Below are 20,197 nucleotides of genomic sequence, written 5' to 3'. Positions count from 1 at the left end.
AATTGAAACAACAATAAAATAAATGGATATGACCTAGGAGTCAGCACCTAGGCCTTGCTTGGAGTCAGTACCAAGCGAAGAAACCACTAGGAGTCAGCACCTAAAGTAGACTTGAAGTCAGCACCAAACCAAAGAAAGACCAAACGGCCATTTTTTTTATTCATCAAAATATCAACTATTTCCTCAAAGAATACAATACGTTGCTTATAAAGGATTACTAAACCCTAGTTCTAATTGGCTAGGAAACCCTAATTGCCTTATTACGAAAATAACCTTGCTTCCAAATTAAAATATTAATAGCCTAATAAACTAGTAGGACCTAAAATATAAAAAATGCAATTGATTTGCAAACATAAATAATACTAAATAAAAATCTTCTTGCGTGTCCCGCATCACTCTCTCTCTCTCTCTCTCTATATATATATATATATATATAAAGAAGAAAGAAGCCATGCTTGCGGGTAGTAATCAACCTCAGCGAGGATTGAGTTATACAAGAACCAAGGCCAACTGGATTATCCATTTCCATGCTATAAGATGAACGCATATAGGATTTGCTAAGATTTCATTGACAAGTGATGCCATATGCTTGTTGACCGAGTGTTACACTCAACCTAGAATTCAAATTTAACAGCATGCTGTCCAGCAGTATGATCAAAAGCTTGATGGAAGAATATAGTGAATCATAATGATTGAAAGAAAAGTATTTAGAAGAGTGATCATTTCCAAAAAATTGTCACAAAATTCTCAAATTTTACTGTGAACTTATTATTCAACCAAGTCAAAAGCACCCATGAAACTCTTAAAACAGCTAGAAGCCTGGCATAAAAAACTTGATTGGAAGGGGAAACCAGCCGATCCGACAATATATCGGATTACAAATTAGTTTTTTTGAGACATGATTTAATAACACAAAAAGGGGTGAAAATTATGAAGAGAGAACCTTCTGAACCTCAGCAGTGACCTCATTTGGGGTTTTCTCCGCATGAAGGTGTGCAAGAACACCCTTCTTTCCATAATAATCGATAACCTACAGATAAAATAGATGCCAAATTTAATCAAAATACAGGCAAGTTAAGAAAACAACAGAATGTAATAAATCAAGATGAAAGAGTGAACAATGGTGAACTTTAGAAGGAGTATGAAAATCTTGGTCCACAAACTTCTCTGGCTTAAATCAAGAGAAACTTCTTGAATAATGTTGCTAAGGTTTCACTTAAGTTTTAGTGTTTGCTTTTGGAAAATCACTATGGATTAGTTTAGGTTTAGCAAGTTCAATTAAAAACGCTTGCAAACAAAACATAGAAAGAAGCATTGCATTCCTTAAGAGACTTATCAACAACGTAAATTGGGTATGGAAAGACCAATACTGACTCTCCAAAAACAATTATAGACAGTTTTCATCATCAAGTCTTTAATCTATAAAATTCAAAGAGTCGCCCCTATAGAATTCAGACTAAAAAGGGCCTGCATTTCTTCGTGGTGAACGCAATATGATACTCTGATATCATCTCATAGCTGCATTGCATGTATCAGAATTCTTATTGGTCCATTCTTATATGGAATAACAATGAGGACAGACTTGCTGAAATAGATCAAAAAATACAAGTACTTAAATACAAAATTTTGAGACACCCTAGATGCATTCCCTAGTCACTATTCCTCCCTTGTTTCCATTTGGCAGAAAGGGGTATTGCTATCCTCAGAAAATAACTGTTTCAAAAAAAAGGCTGATGAGATCTAGCTCAAACAAAACCTCCTCCATTGGTAAGACCAAGGTGGAATACAAGGTTGTGAGTTAAAGTTCCACCAGGTGCATGTGTAACTTACAAACAAAATAAGTTCATACCCAAAGCACAAATTTAAAAGATAATGAATGAATCATAAATGTATTTAGCGTTAGACTGAAATAAGATGCATTTAGTCCCATATTTATGGCATATAATAAAATACCTTGCTCTTCAAAATATAAATAGTTCTTCCAAACCATATTAACATCATAATTAAAAATAAGAGCACTATTTGTCAACATTAACTCCGCAACATACACATTATAATTTGATGCCAAATGAATAAAACTAGTAAAAACTTCCACAATGCAACAGCTTCGGGGTACACCAAAAAAAAAACCCAAATGCAATTTACATTTAATCTTAAAGAGTGCAACATGAAAACACAAAGAAAAGAGTTCGGACTTCAACAAGGAAGTAATAGCCTTAAATGACAACTAAGTTGGATTTCAACACACTCTAGTAGCTATTTCCATTCTAAGGCATATGAAATACAATGTTCCTTAAATCACTCCCAAAAATGTCATAAAATTAACACAAGAAAGAAGTAAACTCCAAGTTAAATCAGAGAAGTGTACCGGTTCAGTTTGTTTATGAAAGCCTGCCAGCCTTGACTTGAGAACTTCTGCAGTATCATCTTTTCGTTGAATCAAAGGTTCTCCTGAGACCTTCAGTGCAAGAAGAAAAAGATGAAAAAATAATGATTCATAAAAATAAAATGGACCCCAAATTCAGAAGCTTGGCTATACCTCATTAAGTTCAATGAAATTGTTAAGGTGATCAAATATGATATTTCATTCAATTTATACTTTCAATACAATATGCAAATGCACTTGAATAGACATGGTTTGCCAAATTTACAACATGAGCTTTGCATTTCAATCATCAATACACAACTAAATGGGGGGGAAAATGGCATCAACTTACATCATCAACACCAGGAACCTTGGGAGGTGCAAATTTTGTATGGTAAGATCTACCACTGGAAGGGTGTATCCATCGACCAGTGATCCTCTCCTCCAATATGGAATCATCAATTGCAAAGTTGAGCACCTTATCAATTTTAACCCCCTGCTTCTCAAGCATCTCATCAAGCTGTATATGATGTAGTGAAATATATTAGAAGTCAACAACAAGAATACTAAAGGGGAAAAAAAGTGCAAAAGGTAACAAAAAAGAACAATAGATATCATATTAAAAAAAAAAAAAGGAAAAAGAAAGAAGCAAAAAAGAATGCAACCTTTTGTGCTTGAACCAAGGTCCTTGGGAAACCATCCAAAATGAAACCCTTCTTGCATGATGGCTTCTTCATAGCTTCATCAATAATCCCAACAACCAAATCATCAGATACAAGTTCTCCCTATAAAACAAATCAAATTCAATGACGGTTCCACTCACAAACAAGCCATTGCAAAAGTAAGCCCAAAAGAGAAGGAATCTTCATGTACAAAGCACATGTCTAAATAAGAGATCAAAGGTATATGACCTTCACCATTGCTTCTTTAGCCTTAATTCCAAGAGGAGTCTCTGCAGCAACTGCAGCTCTTAGCATATCACCAGTAGCCAAATGGCACAAGCAATAATCATCCTTAATAATTGGTGACTGTGTACCCTTTCCAGATCCAGGTGGACCTGCCATTTTCATACAGTCCATATGAATATTCACATTTCCAATATGCCATTCAAATATTTATCATGCACACTGCTACAAGCAAACCCCCAACAGATTATGCATCAATCTTAATGACAATGAAAATTGAAATAGATGCAAATTTCCCATTAAGAATCGTAACGATTAAGAGGATTAAACTATTTATCTACTCTCTTTTTTTTGATAAATAATGAAATATCATTTGGTACGTATGGTAGACTCATTCAAAAGGTAGTGGAACTATGTTTTCTTCTCAGAGCCTCAAATGGATATATGCAACTATGCAAGAGCATGAAACTTGGAGGAAATTTGGTAGGGTGGAAAAGCAAGAGGATAGAAAAGGATAGCAAGAACATAGAAGATAAATTGATATTTTCTCTTGTTAGGTAGAGTAGAAAAGTGGAAGAAAAAAAATGAGAGATGATTATTCTCTATAAAAGCCCACCGTTTTTAATCTTTCCAAAATGGGAGGAAAATAGGAAAGAAAATGTCGTACATAGTTGAATTAACAATCTTATTTTTCTGGATTTTCAAAAACAATTCAATTTAAGGATTTAATAGAAATTTAATACTAGTCTCTTTGTTTCCCTCCACTTTCTTATCCCTCCTAAGTCCTAATTAACGAGCCTCCTCGCATGCGCATAGCTTTCTCTCAATCTCATATGGTTTATTCCTTATTTAATAAAAGGCCAAAAATGAGGAGAAACAAAATTGGAGGAAGTCTAGTGGTTGGAATCATGGTTTTGGGGTAATTTTAAAATTAATTAATTCACTTTTATATCCTCATTATTTTGAATTTCTATTGAATCACTTTTAATTAAGTAATAAGCTTAATTTTGGAAGAATTTAAAAAAGAAAAAAAAAGTGTTAGACACCAAAGAATCCTATGCCTGGGGCAATTTTAAATTATCCAATTTACTTTCATATTCATATTATTTTGGATTATTATTAAAAATCACTTTCAATTAGATAATAAGGTTATTTTTTAGGTATAAAAAAGTGGACACCAGGTATTTGTATTCCATATATGTGTGTGTGTGTGGAATACAAATGCTAGGTACTGCCAAAACTTTTTCAAAAATATCCAATTTTCTCCCTAAGCACAAACGTCACTTAACATCATTTGAAAATTCCCCTGCTCTTCCTTCTCCATCTCTGGCTACTATTTATCTACCATTGGCTACACAAACACTGCATTCATTGTAACTCGTAAGACATGCACAATTAAGACAAGCTGTTGGAAGGAAGCAAGGGACTTGGAAGAGCAGGGAACTTTTAAATGATGTTAAAGTGTCGTTTGTGCTTAGGAGGAAAATTGAATGTTTTTGAAAAGTCTTGCACTAGTACCTGGTATTAGCCCAATCCCTCAGGGATGGTTTTTCTATTTTACCCTAGATATTTATATCTTGTTTCCTTCTTCTTCTTTTTTCATCATCCATTTTCTATCCTCAAACTTTACAAAAAGCTTAGTAATTTTTTTGTTTTTTAAGAGAGAGATAACAATAAATAATTCCTCCCCATGAACATGAACATAAAATTTTATTTGTATGATAATCAAAGTCACAGACTCCATTCAGGATTTCAAATGACAATCCACAGAATACTAGGCTACTAGAGAAACAAGATCCAACCCAACCAGTACAAACTTTTATGTTTGTTAAGTTACCAAATCTCCCAAAAGCTTAAGTTGTTAGGAAAATGGTGAATCTAATCATTTAACCATAATTCTAACACCCACTTCCTTGTAGCCTAAACTACCCCTTAATAAGTGGCGATTTTAGATGTTTGTTCTAATACTATATTAAATTACCAATTCTCTCAAAAGCTTAAACTCTTAAAAAATAATGAATTTAACCATAATTCTAACAATGACACCAAAACAAAAACCCCATCACAGACAAAAATTAAAAAAGAAACATAAACATTTGCATGTAACAAATATTCGACAAGAAAAAGAAATATGAGATGTGCACACACACCAACAAGAACGAGGCGCTTGTCAGGCTTGGAGTTGCACTTGAAGCGACGGAGGAGTTCAGTCATGATGTCAACCGAAGGTATGTCCTCCAATGTTGATCCAGAGCTCGCCATTCTTTCTCTCTCTCTGTGTGTCCACAGTACCAAGTGGTTGGTTTAGTTGGTTGGTTTGGTTGGCTATATAGTGTTGTTGTGGCGGAGTTTAGACTTAATGTAGGACAGATGGAGACTGACTTAAAAAGGCTTGTTCAAGTTTCAACTATGGTGGGTGGTTGGTATTTATTTGTATTGTATTGCTTTGGTTTGGTGGGTGTTCTTCTTCTATATTTCTATGTCCCTTCAATTTTGTGTAAGGTAGTTGGAGTCTCTGTGTGGGGTCGGTGACCTTGACTTTGTTTATACCAATTTTTTTTGTTTTCTTCTACTTAATATATTCAGTTTTAGTCTACCATTTTTTATTATATTTGACCCTCGTGCCCTTCTCGTACTTTCAGCTGTGATCCACCAATCTTCTTGCCCGTCGTTTTTTTTTTTTTTTTTTTTTTTTTTTTTTTAAGCGGCAATTTTTCACTATTTTTTCGTGAATAATATATTTATATACTGTTTAAAAATCTCACAAATTTTTCTTTTCAATTATTTTTTTTATTAAAAATGATATTACGGTACTATTTACATATTTAAAAATTATAAATTATTTTGTTATAATATTTTCAATTTTTAGTAAAAATAAATTATATCCAACCACTTTTTATGAGGGGCATAATATTGAAAATTGTGTTGCCATCTTTTGATTTTATTTGCATTTTTTTTTTCAATTATTTCTTTTAAATATAATTCGTTTTTTTAGTTTTTGGTCTAAAGTCTGGACGGCAGACATTGACTCTGAAAATAAGACTCAAAATGAATTGGGAATATTCAAGATTATTCCTATAATTTTATTTAGACATAAACTCTCAATCTTGATTCTATTAAAAATATATATAATTCTCATTTAATCTCGTTATAAAATTAGATTACATATTCAAATTTTATTTATTTTCTTATCAAATAAGTTTAAATTTGTTCACGAGTTACTTAATTAACTTTTTTTTTTCTCATACCATAAACACCATTATGATAATTTTTTCATCACTTTGATAATTCCGTACTACTAAATTAATAACTAAATTTTGATTGATAGTATATAGCATATTGTTAGAGTTAGTTGGATAGGATGATTTTCATCAATCTTCTATGAAATGGGGCTATTTATATTATCTATAGATTTCAAATAATAATTTAATATAATAGTATTATTTATGAATTTAAATCCAATTTTCCTATATCAAGCTTATTTAAAAATAAATAAATAAACGGACATAAACAAACATTTTCTTTACTCCAACCAAAAAGAAAAATGAAAACCTAAGAAGGTAATTATGAATTTCTTTGTTTATAATTAGGTTGAATAAATTACTCAATTTCAATTTTATGATGATATATATGTGTGTGTCAATTTTAGATAATAGACATGAAACCACTTAAATTCAACTCATCTGATGAAATTCGTTTACAATGTATATAATTTGATTTGCCAAACAGTCGGTCTCCCTTACGCAATATAATAGATGAGATGAGCAGGGTAAATAAATAAATTAAGACATCAAATCGAAAATCCCAATAAATAAATATAAAATAAAAAATCCCAATCAAACTCACATAAGCAAGAAAACTACTAGTATTCATTATGTACCCACCTGCAGATAATTTTGCATAATACCCAAGAGAGTCGTCCTAAATAATTTTGCATTACATAAATTAATTCACTCAATAGATAAATCACCAATAATGCCTAAATGTGATAATCATGATAATCTTTCTTTCTTTTTCTCTAAGCCAAATGTGATGGATCATCCATACCAGATGGTCCGAAGGATATATACTAAATGTGCAAAACAAAGAAAGGAAGACAAAAAGCCTGAAGTGCCCCTACACCATGAGATAAACCTTTTTTATATATAAAAACTTATAAAAGTTTAGAAAAACATTAAATTATTTAAGCCATCAACTCTCTGGTTAGATGTGCCTCTTTAAATTTAGCAATGGTTTAGCTCAGCAATTGCATTCTGGCAAAAGGTATGTTCAATGAGGCCTTTAAAAAAAAAATACTATTTACCGGTTTCTTTATATATTAATAATAAATAAATAAAGCTCAGCAGTTTCCTTTGTTATGCTTGCCATCATATGAAAACAAAGAATGTCCCAAAAGAAATTGCTTCGATCCTAAGTCCTGCCTAACAGTGGTTTATGGATCATTGACTACCTCGACTTTGGCGGTGCAATCTTCAGAAAATTTTAGGGTAGACTGTTACATGGTTGGGAAATGGTTCGGAAGTCAAAATGTGCCTGTAAAACCATAAGCGTTTAATGGCATGCAGTCATGCACCTTAGATCATTTTCATCGTTCAAAGGTTAATTGCAAATTTGCAATACATTTTCCATAGAAAACCGTTCAAGCAACCCAAAAGCTCTAACAATAAGGTGGCTATTGAGTTTAGCAAAAAAAAAAAAAAGTGGCTATTTAGTACGAGCACCAACGAGTATTCTCAAGTGTGCAAGTAGGATTTCCACTTAAGACTCATTCTTAAAATAGTTCTGTTCCGCCATACATACTTTGGATTGAGGAATAAATAGCACTTCCAATTTTAGGGCTTCGGAAATGTATCTGATTTTTGTTTTAATAATTCCCACTCATCTATGATTTTTATCGTTGCATGGATTCATGCAAAGAGTTTTCTGTTGCTCTTCTTTGCATGAATAGATGCACGAGAAATCTCTTGCATAAACCACGTCTAGTTTAAAGTGGTATGCACCTTACAAGAACTTCATCTTCTTTTCAGAAATGACAACAGCATTTAATTACCAAAACAAAATCTAGTTTAGAGAAAGTGTGATTCATAACATAGGGAACCAGAATTGTTTAAGGGCATGCAGTCTAAACACAAACTGCAGTTCCATGCAAGCTAAAAATAAAAATGGCATAGGTGCAACCGTGCAAGAAAATGGCTGCAATTTTTTTTTTATAATATAAATTTCCAATGCACATAACTCCACTTTTGTGGGATATCAGAGAGGTGATTAATAAGCAACCTTAATCCCAATTTTTTTTTAAGAGGCTGGCATTCATTTCAGATACACACACAAAAATGTAAGCAACCTTGCCCCCAATTTTTTTTTAAGAGGCTGGCATTCATTTCACACACACACACACAAAATGCAGCTCACAGCCTCACAGTGACCCATAACCCAAAAGGCATGCAGAAGTAGATTACAAGACCAAATAGAAAACAATTTATGCTGACCAAGAAGAAAATTGACGAAGAATTTAAAAATAAAAAAACGACATGCTGCTTTGCATAGATCAAGAAAGCAGGTTGTGTACAAAAATGGAAAACGGCATGCAATTTAGCAATGCAGAGATCCAGCTTAGAGTTGTATATTCCCACTTAGAAAGCATAAATTGGGATTCCTAAACCTGTACACCTGCTGCCAAGATAATAGAAACACTATGACAGCAAAATGTACATAGTGTTACAGTAGGTACATTGCAGAGGTTCTTTTTCTATTCTTTGAAGAAAGAAAGATTGTGTTTCATTTGTATGGAATTTGTAAATGTACAGTGGAAGTCTGTCAACTGCTAACATACCTTCAGCAAGAAAAAAGGAGAAACTGCTATCATACCTTAATAGTTGATCTTGATAATAAGCCAACACAGCAAGAAGACCAGAACAAACATGCTCCTTGTAAAAAATGACCAAATTTCAGCTCAGAACTAGTTTCAACCATAGGTGTTCTGGATTCACATCCTCCAAAGTCTGATCATCACAAATGCGTAATCATGGGTGAGGTTGAACTGTAGGTGTGCTGGATCCACATCCTCCAAGGTCTGATCATCACAAATGCGTAATCATGGGTGAGGTTGAAATACCTTTCTTTTTTCTTAAGGGTCACACTAATGTCAACAATCATAGTTTGCTGTACTTACCAGGACAACTCTCCTTTTGGCACTCATAAACAGAAAACTTGTTCCCCATAAAAGAAATGACCTTAGCCCAGCCGCTGGGGCTGCCAAGCCCACTGATATATCAATATAATAACTGATAAATAAGCTCATTTCTTTGCTTTAAAAACAGAATATCATTCTCCAACTGCTTGGACTCTAATTTCATGGTCATAAAAAGTGGTAATAAAAGCTCATTTCTTTGCTTTGCGAGCAAGAAATCGATCCCTAGCTGCCTGAATTCTACTTTCGTGGTCATCAGGAACCCCAGCAATGTTAACCTCTTTCTTTGGCAAGTCTGAGAGTTTTCCCTCAGTTCCTTCTACTGTAAGATCAGTCCCACCACTGCCCCACACAAGCCAAAAGTCTCAAGGTCAGTCAACAATGTTCATGTGCAACCTTGAATTGGGAAAAAACCAGTTTCACCTCTAATAAACAAAAGTGACTTACTTACCTCAGTTTGTTGACATTTATCTTCTTAACCTTGTTTAAAATGGGCATGACCCAATGAATTTCTACAGCACATACATTACGTAAGTATGGGCGTGAGGTTGCAATGAGCTCATGGTAGACAACATACTCTGGAAGCTTTCCCTCGTCATCTGGTTTCAGCACAGAGGATGGGTGCACCTAAAATGAACAATAATTTACCTTCAGGTTTCTTAAAACACAGATGACTTGAAAAATCACATCTATAATATGGACCACAGGTCACTGCTTAACTAATTCAAACAAAATAAAACTTGCCACAATCACTTTCCTACTCAAATCAAGCTTTTGAAAGTGAATTTGGAATGAAGGACAATCATTCAAAAAGTTGAATCAAATCAACAAAATTTCTAGATTAAGGCTATGCTTAACTAGGTCTTGATAAGATAGAGTAGTATAACTAACACAGACTAGACACCAAAGTAAATTACCTGAACTACTTGGGGCTTGAAACCTAGAGTTCGATAGCCATTGTGATGAACCATTCTCTCAGCAAGCTGATTTGCAAAACCTATGCACAATGCCTTCCTCAAATTACGGTAATCTTGCTCACCCTCTTTCCATCTTCCATTAGCCCGAACATCTAGTGATCCTGTTTTCCAGATGCCAAATACCACATAAACCATTAGAAGAGCAAAGAAGGAGAATAACATCCAAAAAGGTACCAGCACACAAAGAAAACAGTAATAACTAAAATGACAGAAATCTGCAAGGAGTATACTTCTAGACTCCAAAGAAGGTAAAGTTTTGATGTATTTTCTTCTTCCATACTAGATTCTTCTTTGCCCCAACTCCCACAACGAATGCAATAGACATATGGGGGATATTTGTGCCATTTTTATTCTTGGTTCAGTAAGATATTCTAAAATAAGAGCTCCTTTGAACAAAAAAACTTTGGGTGTGGAAATCTTTCCAACCAAACTAATATGTGTTTTCACAGCCCAACTGAAAGTAGATATTGCCAATTTACTGAATATGGACAGACAGGAAAGTGTCAAAAACCATAAAATCTAGCCAGCAGAAAAAGATTACTTGAATAATCTTTCAGATTCCACAAATTAATAGCAATATCAACAATATAACATGTCAGAGAATCAACAATAGTCTATGAATATGGTTTTGCCATACTAACACTGAAGAAGCTTGATATGAGGTGCCAAATGGTATCCCCTCTCCCCGTTACAATTTCTTTTTAATTACTTTTCCTTTTTGATTAAGTAAACCCTTATAACAAGAACACAAATTTCAACATCAGAAGTAAAGCCTGCATTAGTTTTGCAAAATTAAAACCTCAACATTAACATCATCAAGGTATGATTAAATAATCAATATGCTTCAAATTTGTAAGCTCCTCAATTCTATAGAATACTAACCCTTTGCTATTTTCTGCATTATCTGAGATAACTGTTTCCGGACATCTTTGACAAACAACATCCCCCGCACCTACAATCAGAAAGTTTGACAAGCATTATATATTAGATCAGGATTGAATCTATCCTAAATTTCTAATCATTATGCATCTAGTCAATTTGGTGGACTTCCCTTCATGCAACAAAGACACTGGAAAAATAATGACAACCATATATGCTCATCAAGTACTCACAGCAGATTCTTATTTGTCCAAGAAAAGCAACTAATGAAAGGATTCATGTAATATAAGATGAAGAGTCCACAAGGATCTGCCCTACTTCATGGCTGTAAGTTCATGATGCTTGTGTGGTGTAACTTCACCTCAAGAGCTTAGTCTTGCATGATTGATATGACTCATCTCATACAGGCAGCTAAGTATTGCATGTTTTCTGAGAAAGAAAATAAAAGAGTACCTGCAAGTTATGGTCTTTGCACCAACCAATATCATAGTTAGTTCTATCCCATTCCTCAAAAATCTGAAGCAATTGGATGTGATCACCCCAGCCAGATCCATCAGGAAGGTCCGAGTGAGTGTGTTTCCTCTTTTTCTCAGTACTCTTGCTGCAAGTGGAGACAGATATTATCATCTCAAAGAAAATTCATAGGGCCACATGAAAAGTTGCAGAGGCATAAAACTTCAATAAATAGTTATTGTGATGTTACTGATAAAACTGCTTCTTAATTCACAATGGCTGAGGATCCATTAGGTAGCGCTTTTTACAGCTTTTCCAAGGGTGATTTAGCATTTAAAAGGCTGTATATTTCCATGCAGCCTTTTTGGAAAGGGATTTTTTGTAGCTTCTTTAAAGCAATTTTGGCTTTTCTAGGCAGCTTTTGCAAAGCAACCCAAGGGTTGTCTCTCAACGCCATTGCAGTCCTACAAAAACTAGCCCTGAGTATTTTTAATTGAGAAGAGGGGCCCCTAAGTACTTGTAGACCTAACCATATTAGACATGCAGTGCCCACTGTTCAAAAGAAGGCAGTGTTGACTAGCTAGCTACTACATGTAAAACCTTGGAGATAACAGGAAAAACTTTTAAAGCATCCACAAAAGGTGACCATGTTATATAATATTTCTAGGACTTCACCTTCGACCAGGAAGCAATGTAGTTTCTGCTGATAACATGGCAGCAACAGTCAAAGCCTGGAATAAGCAACCACACTCATTTGCCTCCATTAAGGTTCTTGAGAGTGAAGGTTCTAGTGGAAGCTCTGCATAATTCACAGAAAATACTCAGTGAACATAGAATGTTCATATGCAAATAGAAATAATTTCAAAAATGGAGAAAAGCTGTCAAAGTAATTTCTCAAGGAATAAATGCCAGGCAGATAAATCATAATCAAATGCACCATCAGAAACACCTTCTATGATGACACTGGTAAGGGAATGGATGATGATGAATAAGACTTATGTATCACTAAAAAATGGTGTTCAAATGATTTCAGTGTAAAATTAGAAAGATAAATAAGAATTAGCTACGCCATTGATGGTGATGATAATTTTTTTGTTTAAAGTAATTATGGTGATGATAATTTGAGATTACTAAAATACTTATATTCTACAAGATGATGGCTACATGCTTATAAGTTATAACAGTCCCAGAGAATCTTTTACCAGCCATTACTCGTCCAATACTTGTGATCAACCCATTTTCATCAATCGCATCAATGAGATATAATTGCTTCAAAGCGTCTTCTAAAGACTCAGCTGCAGCAAAGCCAACCAGATTTTATGACTTTACCCAAGGAACCCCAGTTGTATGCATGAACATTGAAGAAAACAAAGAAAAAATTCCTTCTTACAGGAAGGGGGATCAAGAAACTCAAACTTGAGAATATCCATATCAGAGAGGTCCAATGATTTCAAATAAAGAACACTTCCAGCAAGAGAAGATCTCTGTATTTCAGGAACTGTTACATCTAGGAAGTCATCATTATAAAGTATGGAAGGGTATAACCGATAGCACTTCCCAGGACGTGTTCTTCCAGCTCGACCTGCCCGCTGATTAGCTTGCACTCTGCAATTATATAACCCAATGTTTAATGATAAGCAATAAGTGCAACTAGCACAATCAATTAGGCAGTACAGAAAATCATCTATAGGGATAGCTACTACAAACAAGTATTCTGCTGATCAAAAAAAGGACAATTACTACAGCCTATCTGATCTCCAATGCTCTACCTTTGGCCTAAAGTAAGAATTGAGCCTTGAATCATTTCTTCTTTAACATGCCACATCTACATTGTGGCTAAAACAATCACCTTTTCTAATATATAAAAGGTATTTTATTCAGGCACAATCAAGAAACTTCTAACAAGACATAAACTCAATCACAAGGGGTAGCATAATCAGTTGGGGACCACAGCTCATGAGATTTACTGCTTACTTGCTAATTTGAACAACATCAAGGGAATACATGCCGGTTGATGGGTTGTATTGCCGTTGCTTGACATAACCAGAATCAATAACATACCTATCAATAATACAAAATTTGGAAATATCAGTGAACTGTGTAACCAACCTATTATGGCACAATCAATATACAGGATCATAATAAGCGAAGCATAGCTATAAGAGGAAAACTTGACTGAATTTCATAAAAATAGATACAGAGAGAGCGGAAGGAAGGGGGTGCAAACAAGGGGGGGAAGGGTGTCTCTTTAATCTTAAATAGATGGAACACACGTTGCATAAATAAACTATAAATAACAGAATGAATGTAGTTGCCAAATAATAAATTTTTAGAATGAATGTAATTGTCAAATAATAAATTTGATACAAGTATCAAGTATCTTACACGACACCATCAACTGTCAATGAAGTTTCAGCAATATTTGTGGCAACAATAAATCGCCGGCAATTCGGAGGAGGAGGACTAAATACACGCACCTGTAGAGTCATAGAAAATCCCATAATCATGTTATTTGAAATCAGATGCATTTAGGATTTAAAGTAGTAATAGATAACCAACAATACTTTCAATAAAATCTCATAAAAACCCCATTTAATCATAAGACTTCACCACATTGATATGATTGTATAAATGCAGAATCAGGATTCCAGTTAGGCAGGGCATAAAATCACACACCTATTAATGAAAAACACTAAGGCTCTTGTGTTTCCACATTTAACAACCCAACTACTCAGTAGTTAATCACTAAAACATTTATCATGTTAAACTATTAACAAAGATAAACAACCCATTGCAGTTAAAAGTGTTTATATGATGCATTATGTTCTGGAAATAAAATGGAACCACATGCTTTTTTTCTTTTCTTTTTTTGGGAAGGACTATAAATTTTGTTCTCATTTCCTAATGCTACAGATACAAACTACAAAATATGAAGGTTAGCTGGTCTAGAACAACCCTAAAGTAGGAGATACCTTAAAAGCAGGAAATATTAATACATGATTCAAGTTTCATCAAGAAATTTAAAACACACAAGAATGAAAAAACCTGCCTGCATTTCAGGTGGCAAAGAACCATGAAGGGGAAGGATTATGGCATCCAAACAAGATCCTTCCTCAAGACTTTGAACTCTATCCTCCAACTTTGATACCAACTTCTCTATATCATCCTGTATAAAATGCAACCTTTTCGATTAAAAGAACCACGGTACAAGAAGAATTCAAATAAATAATTATACTCCATAAGTAGAAGTCACAAAAGTGACCCATACACCCCAAAAAAAGAAGAAATGAGAAAATATAAAAGCTCACCTGTCCAGTCATGAATATTAGGACATCACCTTCTGGTTCTCGAATGTGTATGTCTGTAAAAAAAATGGTCAATAAGACCTCATCATCTAGTCCAAGATTGAAATTATAGCAAAATGAATGGACAGCCATAGCATAGAAAAAAAATGTATTCACAGATCAAGGTTAACATGAAATGTAAACAAGAAAATTTGAATGGTTTTCCTTTTATCTTGAAGGTGCTTAGAAGCCTAAAATCAGCAGGAAGATGCAGCTCAAAAAGCTTATTACCTATTAATGCAAACTCAAAAAAAGGTAAAAAGTATATAAAACATCTAGATCAAATCACTTAAAGTTGAAAAGGAATGAAACTTTAAAAAAATTAAACTAATTTGATAACTTCATTCTGTAACAGATGAAGGAGAATAATAGAGAACAAAACAAAACGAGTAACATATACAATCAAAAAAAAAAAAAAAAAAAAAAGATACTGCAGAATATTAGAAATTTAGCTAATCCAAACTCCAACTCAATCAGGTCAACCAAAATCTGATTCACCAAGTTACTACAACCGATATACTGATATTAGGAATCTTGGTCATCATCCTCTGAATTACCATTTAACAAATATTCCATGAATACACCACAGGAAAGCAAGACCAAATGTATCTATAAACAACAGAAACAGGATACTCAAATTTATAGTACATTATCATGATATGAGTAGACAAATAGTTAAATCATACCAAGAGCTGTTTTCAAAGATGCTTCAAGATAGCTGGTAGGGCGCTCATTGCTGTACAATATTTCTACAGGGTATAACTTCCCTGGGACACTTAGTATGGGGCAATTTGAGAAAAAATTCGATACTTTTTCACCATCAAGAGTTGCCGAAGTGATAAGAACCTTTAAATTGGAGGCACGCATTCTAACCAAGCGTTTCATTAGTCCCAGCAATATGTCCCTGACAAAAGAATATGTCCATAATTGTAGTGTGTACTCAAAATGCAATATAGGCAAACCAGTATGCATCAAAAGTTGAAACACATGGAAATTCACATTATTTAAAATCTAGGAACATCATATGGTAAAGACTAATAGCACAACATTCAACACAGAAATGGCCTAGAACAAGGCATAGAGAGTTAAATCTTACGTGTTCAGACTCCTCTCATGAGCTTCATCCAATATGATTACTGAATACTGGCTAAGCTCTGGGTTGGACAGACTTTCTCGAAGGAGGACTCCATCAGTTAGATATCTGGGCAGTTCAAAAAACCATAATAAGGGACCGAAACACTCAACAAGAGTCAAATGACAAGTATAATTGAAGTCAATCTCATTTAATCAAAAGTAAATGCATTACTTAATATGAGTCCTTTCTGAGGTTCTGTCTTCAAATCGGATGGCATATCCCACTTCATCCCCAAGATGAACCCCAAGTTCCTGAGCAACCCGTCTGTGGACATTAAATCATATAATGAGGAACCACCAAAAACCCAATTAAAAAATAAATAAAGTTTTACAAGATATTGTATTACACTTCAGATGTTTCTTAAGAAGATACATTATTATGAGTGAATGAACCACAAAGACACTTCTCAAAACCAGAATTAGCACAGCCAGCTAGGGCAACAACTAGGCAATAATTCAGATTTCTTGTCCTCTCATGTGCAGCATAACCTATATCCATTATTATGTTGCCAAGGAATTGAAACAAATCAACAAAATAACATGATCGGGCATCATTTTCTATATAATTGTCTCCAGCACCATTTACACTTGGGGATAATTACAATTTACCACCCTAAACTACACACCAAACTACACTTTACACCAAACTACACTTTGCACCCTAAACTTTCAAAATGCACAGTTAGCACCCTAAATTATAACTCATGTTACACTCTACACCTCGCCATCAATTCTGCCATTATCTTGGATGGAAAACCAGAGTTTAGGATACACAGTGTAATCAAGAGTATAGTTTAGGGTGGTGGTAAAGTGTTATTTCTCATTTATTTTTAAGGGATTGAGAAGAGGGGCAATTAGGTCCTTTTATGTGATGCCGTTCAAGATAACAGCAGAATTGACAGTGGGTGCAAAGTGTAACACGGACTGTGCAAACCGTGCATTCTAAAAGTTTAGGGTGCAAATTATAATTTGGGATATAGTTAGGATGGTTAAGTGTAACCTGAGTTAACTAAGCAAATTAGTGCAGTATGAGGCTGAGTTCAGTTGAATTCAATCCTTACTATTGGAAAAGGCAACATTCATAATTCTAACCTCTTTTCATTTCCTCAACATTCCAAGAAGCCAAACAGAGCATAAACGATTTTACATAAACAACTTTAATAAACAACAATATCATTATCAACTTCCTTCTTCTTCTTCTTTTTTCACGTCAAACGGCCATCACAAAACCCTAAAACCCCAATTCTAACAAGTGAAGAAAGAATTCTTGGAAACTCTACCTGGCGACTGAGACTGCAGCGACTCGGCGAGGCTGAGTGACGCCGATGATTCCAGACTTGGTGTAGCCTCTGCGGTGCAGAATCTGAGAGAGCTGGGTGCTCTTCCCCGAACCGGTCTCTCCGATAATCACCACCACCGGGTTCCGGTCCACCGTTTCTACGATTTGCTCCTCGAATTGGAGGATCGGAAGGTTCGCCATTGATGAACTAAAAAAATTGGGGTTTTAGAGATTTTTCTAGTGTAAAATTTAGGGTTTTTGAACTTTTAGTTTGTTTGACTGGGCTTAGCTAAACCGTTGTGTGTTAATTGACCGAGGCGCGCTTGCTCTTTCTACAGATTTTTAAAAGCTTGGGGTAAATTCAAAATTTCCCTAGAGTGAAAAATAATACGGAGTAATAAAAAATTATTCCGCTGCCGGGACTCGAACCCGGGACCTTCTTGCGAAGGCCGGAAATCCAGCTTTACTTTGCTACAGCGGACTCTGTAATTTGAGCGGTGCTAGTAATTTATTTATTCACTTGCTCGTACATTGAGATCAAAGGGTTAATTAAGGGCTCATTTGGTAATGTTATTCTAGTAATATTGTTCGTATTTTTTGAAAATACATGTGAGTAAAAAAGTATGTGAAAATGCGTATAATGTTGTTTAAACAACATTTTTCAGTGTTTAAACAATATTATACGTATTTCCACACACTTTTTCATTCACACGTATTTCCATAAATCAACAACAATATTATTAGAAATTTCTTACCAAACAGGACCTAAATCTTGAAATTTTAATTTAATTATTAGTTGCTAATATGTGGGATGTCCTAGATAGGTAGCAACAGTTAAATATCTTCACTTGTTTCTATAAAATATAAATATATATATATAGAGAGAGAGATGGGTTCAAGTTACACCTGGTGTAACTCTTTAAAGTTACACATTTTCTAAACCATTAGATTTAAGTAAATCTAACGGTCAAAAAAATGACTCATTAATACTATACTCTAATTAGCATTTCATTTATTATCATTTAAGACATTCCAAACCAATATTTCTTACCAAAAACGAGTTATATGTTCTCTCTCCTCCTAGATTATAGATGATTCTGGGGAGCCACCATGTATTATGTTGATTGTTGAGCGCCACGAAGTCAAATTGGTTACCTATCTTGTTGCAATGACTCTTTGTGGCCGATTTTTTTTTTCATCAGTAGCCTCTTTCATAAATAGCTTGATTGAATTGAAGAATTTTCTATGTAGATCTGGTTTCTCATATTGCAAAACCAATCTTGGCCAACTCCATTCCTAGTTCCTACTGCTTTTTTGACCTTGTAATCCTTGCCTTCTGAAATAATAATTTAAAAATAATTATTATTGTAAGGACACAAAATCTTTAACGGCCCAACAACGATGTGGGGCTCGCACACGGAAAGTCCCTCACAATAATATTTGTAGAGAGTGGGCTTAAAAGGCCAGCGTTGGATCACGGGGAGACATTTCGGGCCGGACTATAGGTGAACCAATATGAGAAAGAGCTTTAGGCTGGATATTCAGGCCCTTCAATCTTGGATCTAGGAGGATTTGGCTCCTCGAATCATGTCCGAGGAGCGATGGTGCTGTCCCCGGTTACCCGTCGGCGGGTTTTTAGGTGGTGTCCGGCGTATATTCTCCAGGCATTCTCTTTCATCAAGTATTTCTCAAGAAGCCAGATGGAGAGCCCCTTTCTTTGGTCACATAACATTCTCTTTTATACTAGCTTACGTTCGTTGTCCTTCGTCCACGTGTAGGGTCGATCTTTCCAGGACAGATATCTGTCCCATCAGTCTAATCCCAAAATTGCTGGAGATGATCCATAAAGTCTAAGATCCCGGCTCTGTTAGGGGCAGTGTCATGTCAGGGAAGGGTATTAAAGACAACTTCCCCAGGATATTTTCTGATCTTTCTAGCTTACTCGTGTTCCATTCCTATCCCTGAGGTTTTGGGCCTGCCGAGGACGAAACCGTCCTCGGCTGTGTCTTCGGGCCACTTTTTATGTTTCCTAGTTTCGAGTTTGGGCCCTGGCCTCCTTCAGTTTAGGACCGGTGGGCTTCCCATAAGCGCGTGGGCCGGACCCATAAACTATTGGACCCCACATTAGCCCCTCAAAATCCTGCTGTCCAACGTCATGGTAGGACAGGTGGATTTTGATGATGTCAAGCCCTTATTGCCGTTCACTTTCTTCGGATCTTGATCAACACTGGCGACTCTTCCCCTCCCCAAGGAATGTACCGGTCTACGAGCCGTTTTTCCTGGATTTGCGCACATTGCCGTTATGCCGCGTGGTTATCTGCAGCGTGTATTTAATATCTTCCCATTTACGAGACCTCCCAGATACAACGGTTACTGATGGTGTAGGAGAACGAAGCGGCGTGTTATACTCTGGATTTCCCTGGGGATCTGAGTGCGTTACATTCCCTCTTCTTCGTCCCCTATATAAAGAGAGAAGACAGAGGGTGACTTCTTCATATCCGAATCCCTCACGTTCTTCCCAGAGTCCACTTCCTCCATCCGGTTACTCCCTATTCAATAATACCTCTCTCATAGTAATCCACCATGAACAAATCCTTCCTTTCCCAGAAACGCCATGTCCTTACAAAACTCGAGATGGCTCGGTCGGGGCAAGGATGGCGGAGGCTTAAGA

At 35.2% G+C, this 20,197-nt stretch overlaps 2 protein-coding genes across 4 annotated transcripts; both read right to left on the bottom strand.

Moving 5' to 3' along the window:
* Positions 1–692: 692 nt before the first annotated feature.
* LOC126718237 (adenylate kinase 4-like) lies at positions 693–5,737 on the bottom strand. 2 transcript variants are annotated; one of them, XM_050420345.1, is made up of 6 exons: positions 5,421–5,737; positions 3,283–3,422; positions 3,031–3,150; positions 2,718–2,885; positions 2,369–2,458; positions 693–1,030 (listed from the first exon to the last, which is right to left on the bottom strand). In XM_050420345.1, the coding sequence occupies exons 1-6, from the start codon at positions 5,530–5,532 to the stop codon at positions 929–931; spliced, it is 732 nt and encodes a 243-aa protein (XP_050276302.1). In that variant the 5' UTR covers positions 5,533–5,737; the 3' UTR covers positions 693–928. The 2 variants fall into 2 exon arrangements, with proteins under 2 accessions (XP_050276302.1, XP_050276301.1); XM_050420344.1 differs by having other exon boundaries at positions 3,277–3,422; positions 5,421–5,734.
* Positions 5,738–8,789: 3,052 nt separating this feature from the next.
* Positions 8,790–17,835, bottom strand: LOC126718236 (probable pre-mRNA-splicing factor ATP-dependent RNA helicase DEAH4). Of its 2 annotated transcripts, XR_007652870.1 has the most exons (17): positions 17,528–17,835; positions 16,420–16,512; positions 16,210–16,314; positions 15,800–16,017; positions 15,078–15,130; positions 14,819–14,935; positions 14,155–14,246; positions 13,744–13,830; positions 13,160–13,374; positions 12,972–13,064; positions 12,445–12,568; positions 11,770–11,917; positions 11,320–11,389; positions 10,378–10,538; positions 9,912–10,087; positions 9,443–9,802; positions 8,790–9,343 (listed from the first exon to the last, which is right to left on the bottom strand). XR_007652870.1 is itself a non-coding variant. In XM_050420342.1 (16 exons), the coding sequence occupies exons 1-16, from the start codon at positions 17,725–17,727 to the stop codon at positions 9,652–9,654; spliced, it is 2,103 nt and encodes a 700-aa protein (XP_050276299.1). In that variant the 5' UTR covers positions 17,728–17,835; the 3' UTR covers positions 8,790–9,651. The 2 variants fall into 2 exon arrangements, 1 of the variants encoding a protein (XP_050276299.1); XM_050420342.1 differs by having other exon boundaries at positions 8,790–9,802.
* Positions 17,836–20,197: the final 2,362 nt, after the last annotated feature.

Source organism: Quercus robur, chromosome 3 (genome assembly GCF_932294415.1).
Source record: "Quercus robur chromosome 3, dhQueRobu3.1, whole genome shotgun sequence".
NCBI classification, from domain to species: domain Eukaryota; kingdom Viridiplantae; phylum Streptophyta; class Magnoliopsida; order Fagales; family Fagaceae; genus Quercus; species Quercus robur.
This window is presented reverse-complemented; position numbering and strand designations above follow the sequence as displayed.

Excerpts from the sequence above, each read along its gene's own strand:
- LOC126718237 (XM_050420344.1), bottom strand. The coding sequence starts at position 5,532 with ATGGCGAGCTCTGGATCAACATTGGAGGACATACCTTCGGTTGACATC. Across the intron at positions 3,423-5,420 it reads CAAGCGCCTCGTTCTTGTTG|GTCCACCTGGATCTGGAAAG; the intron begins GTGTGTGTGCAC and ends TGAAAATGGCAG. Across the intron at positions 3,151-3,276 it reads CTAAAGAAGCAATGGTGAAG|GGAGAACTTGTATCTGATGA; the intron begins GTCATATACCTT and ends TTTGTTTTATAG.
- LOC126718236 (XM_050420342.1), bottom strand. The coding sequence starts at position 17,727 with ATGGCGAACCTTCCGATCCTCCAATTCGAGGAGCAAATCGTAGAAACG. Across the intron at positions 14,247-14,818 it reads CTTTGCCACCTGAAATGCAG|GTGCGTGTATTTAGTCCTCC; the intron begins GCAGGTTTTTTC and ends ATGACTCTACAG. Across the intron at positions 12,569-12,971 it reads TATTGGACGAGTAATGGCTG|AGCTTCCACTAGAACCTTCA; the intron begins GTAAAAGATTCT and ends TGAATTATGCAG.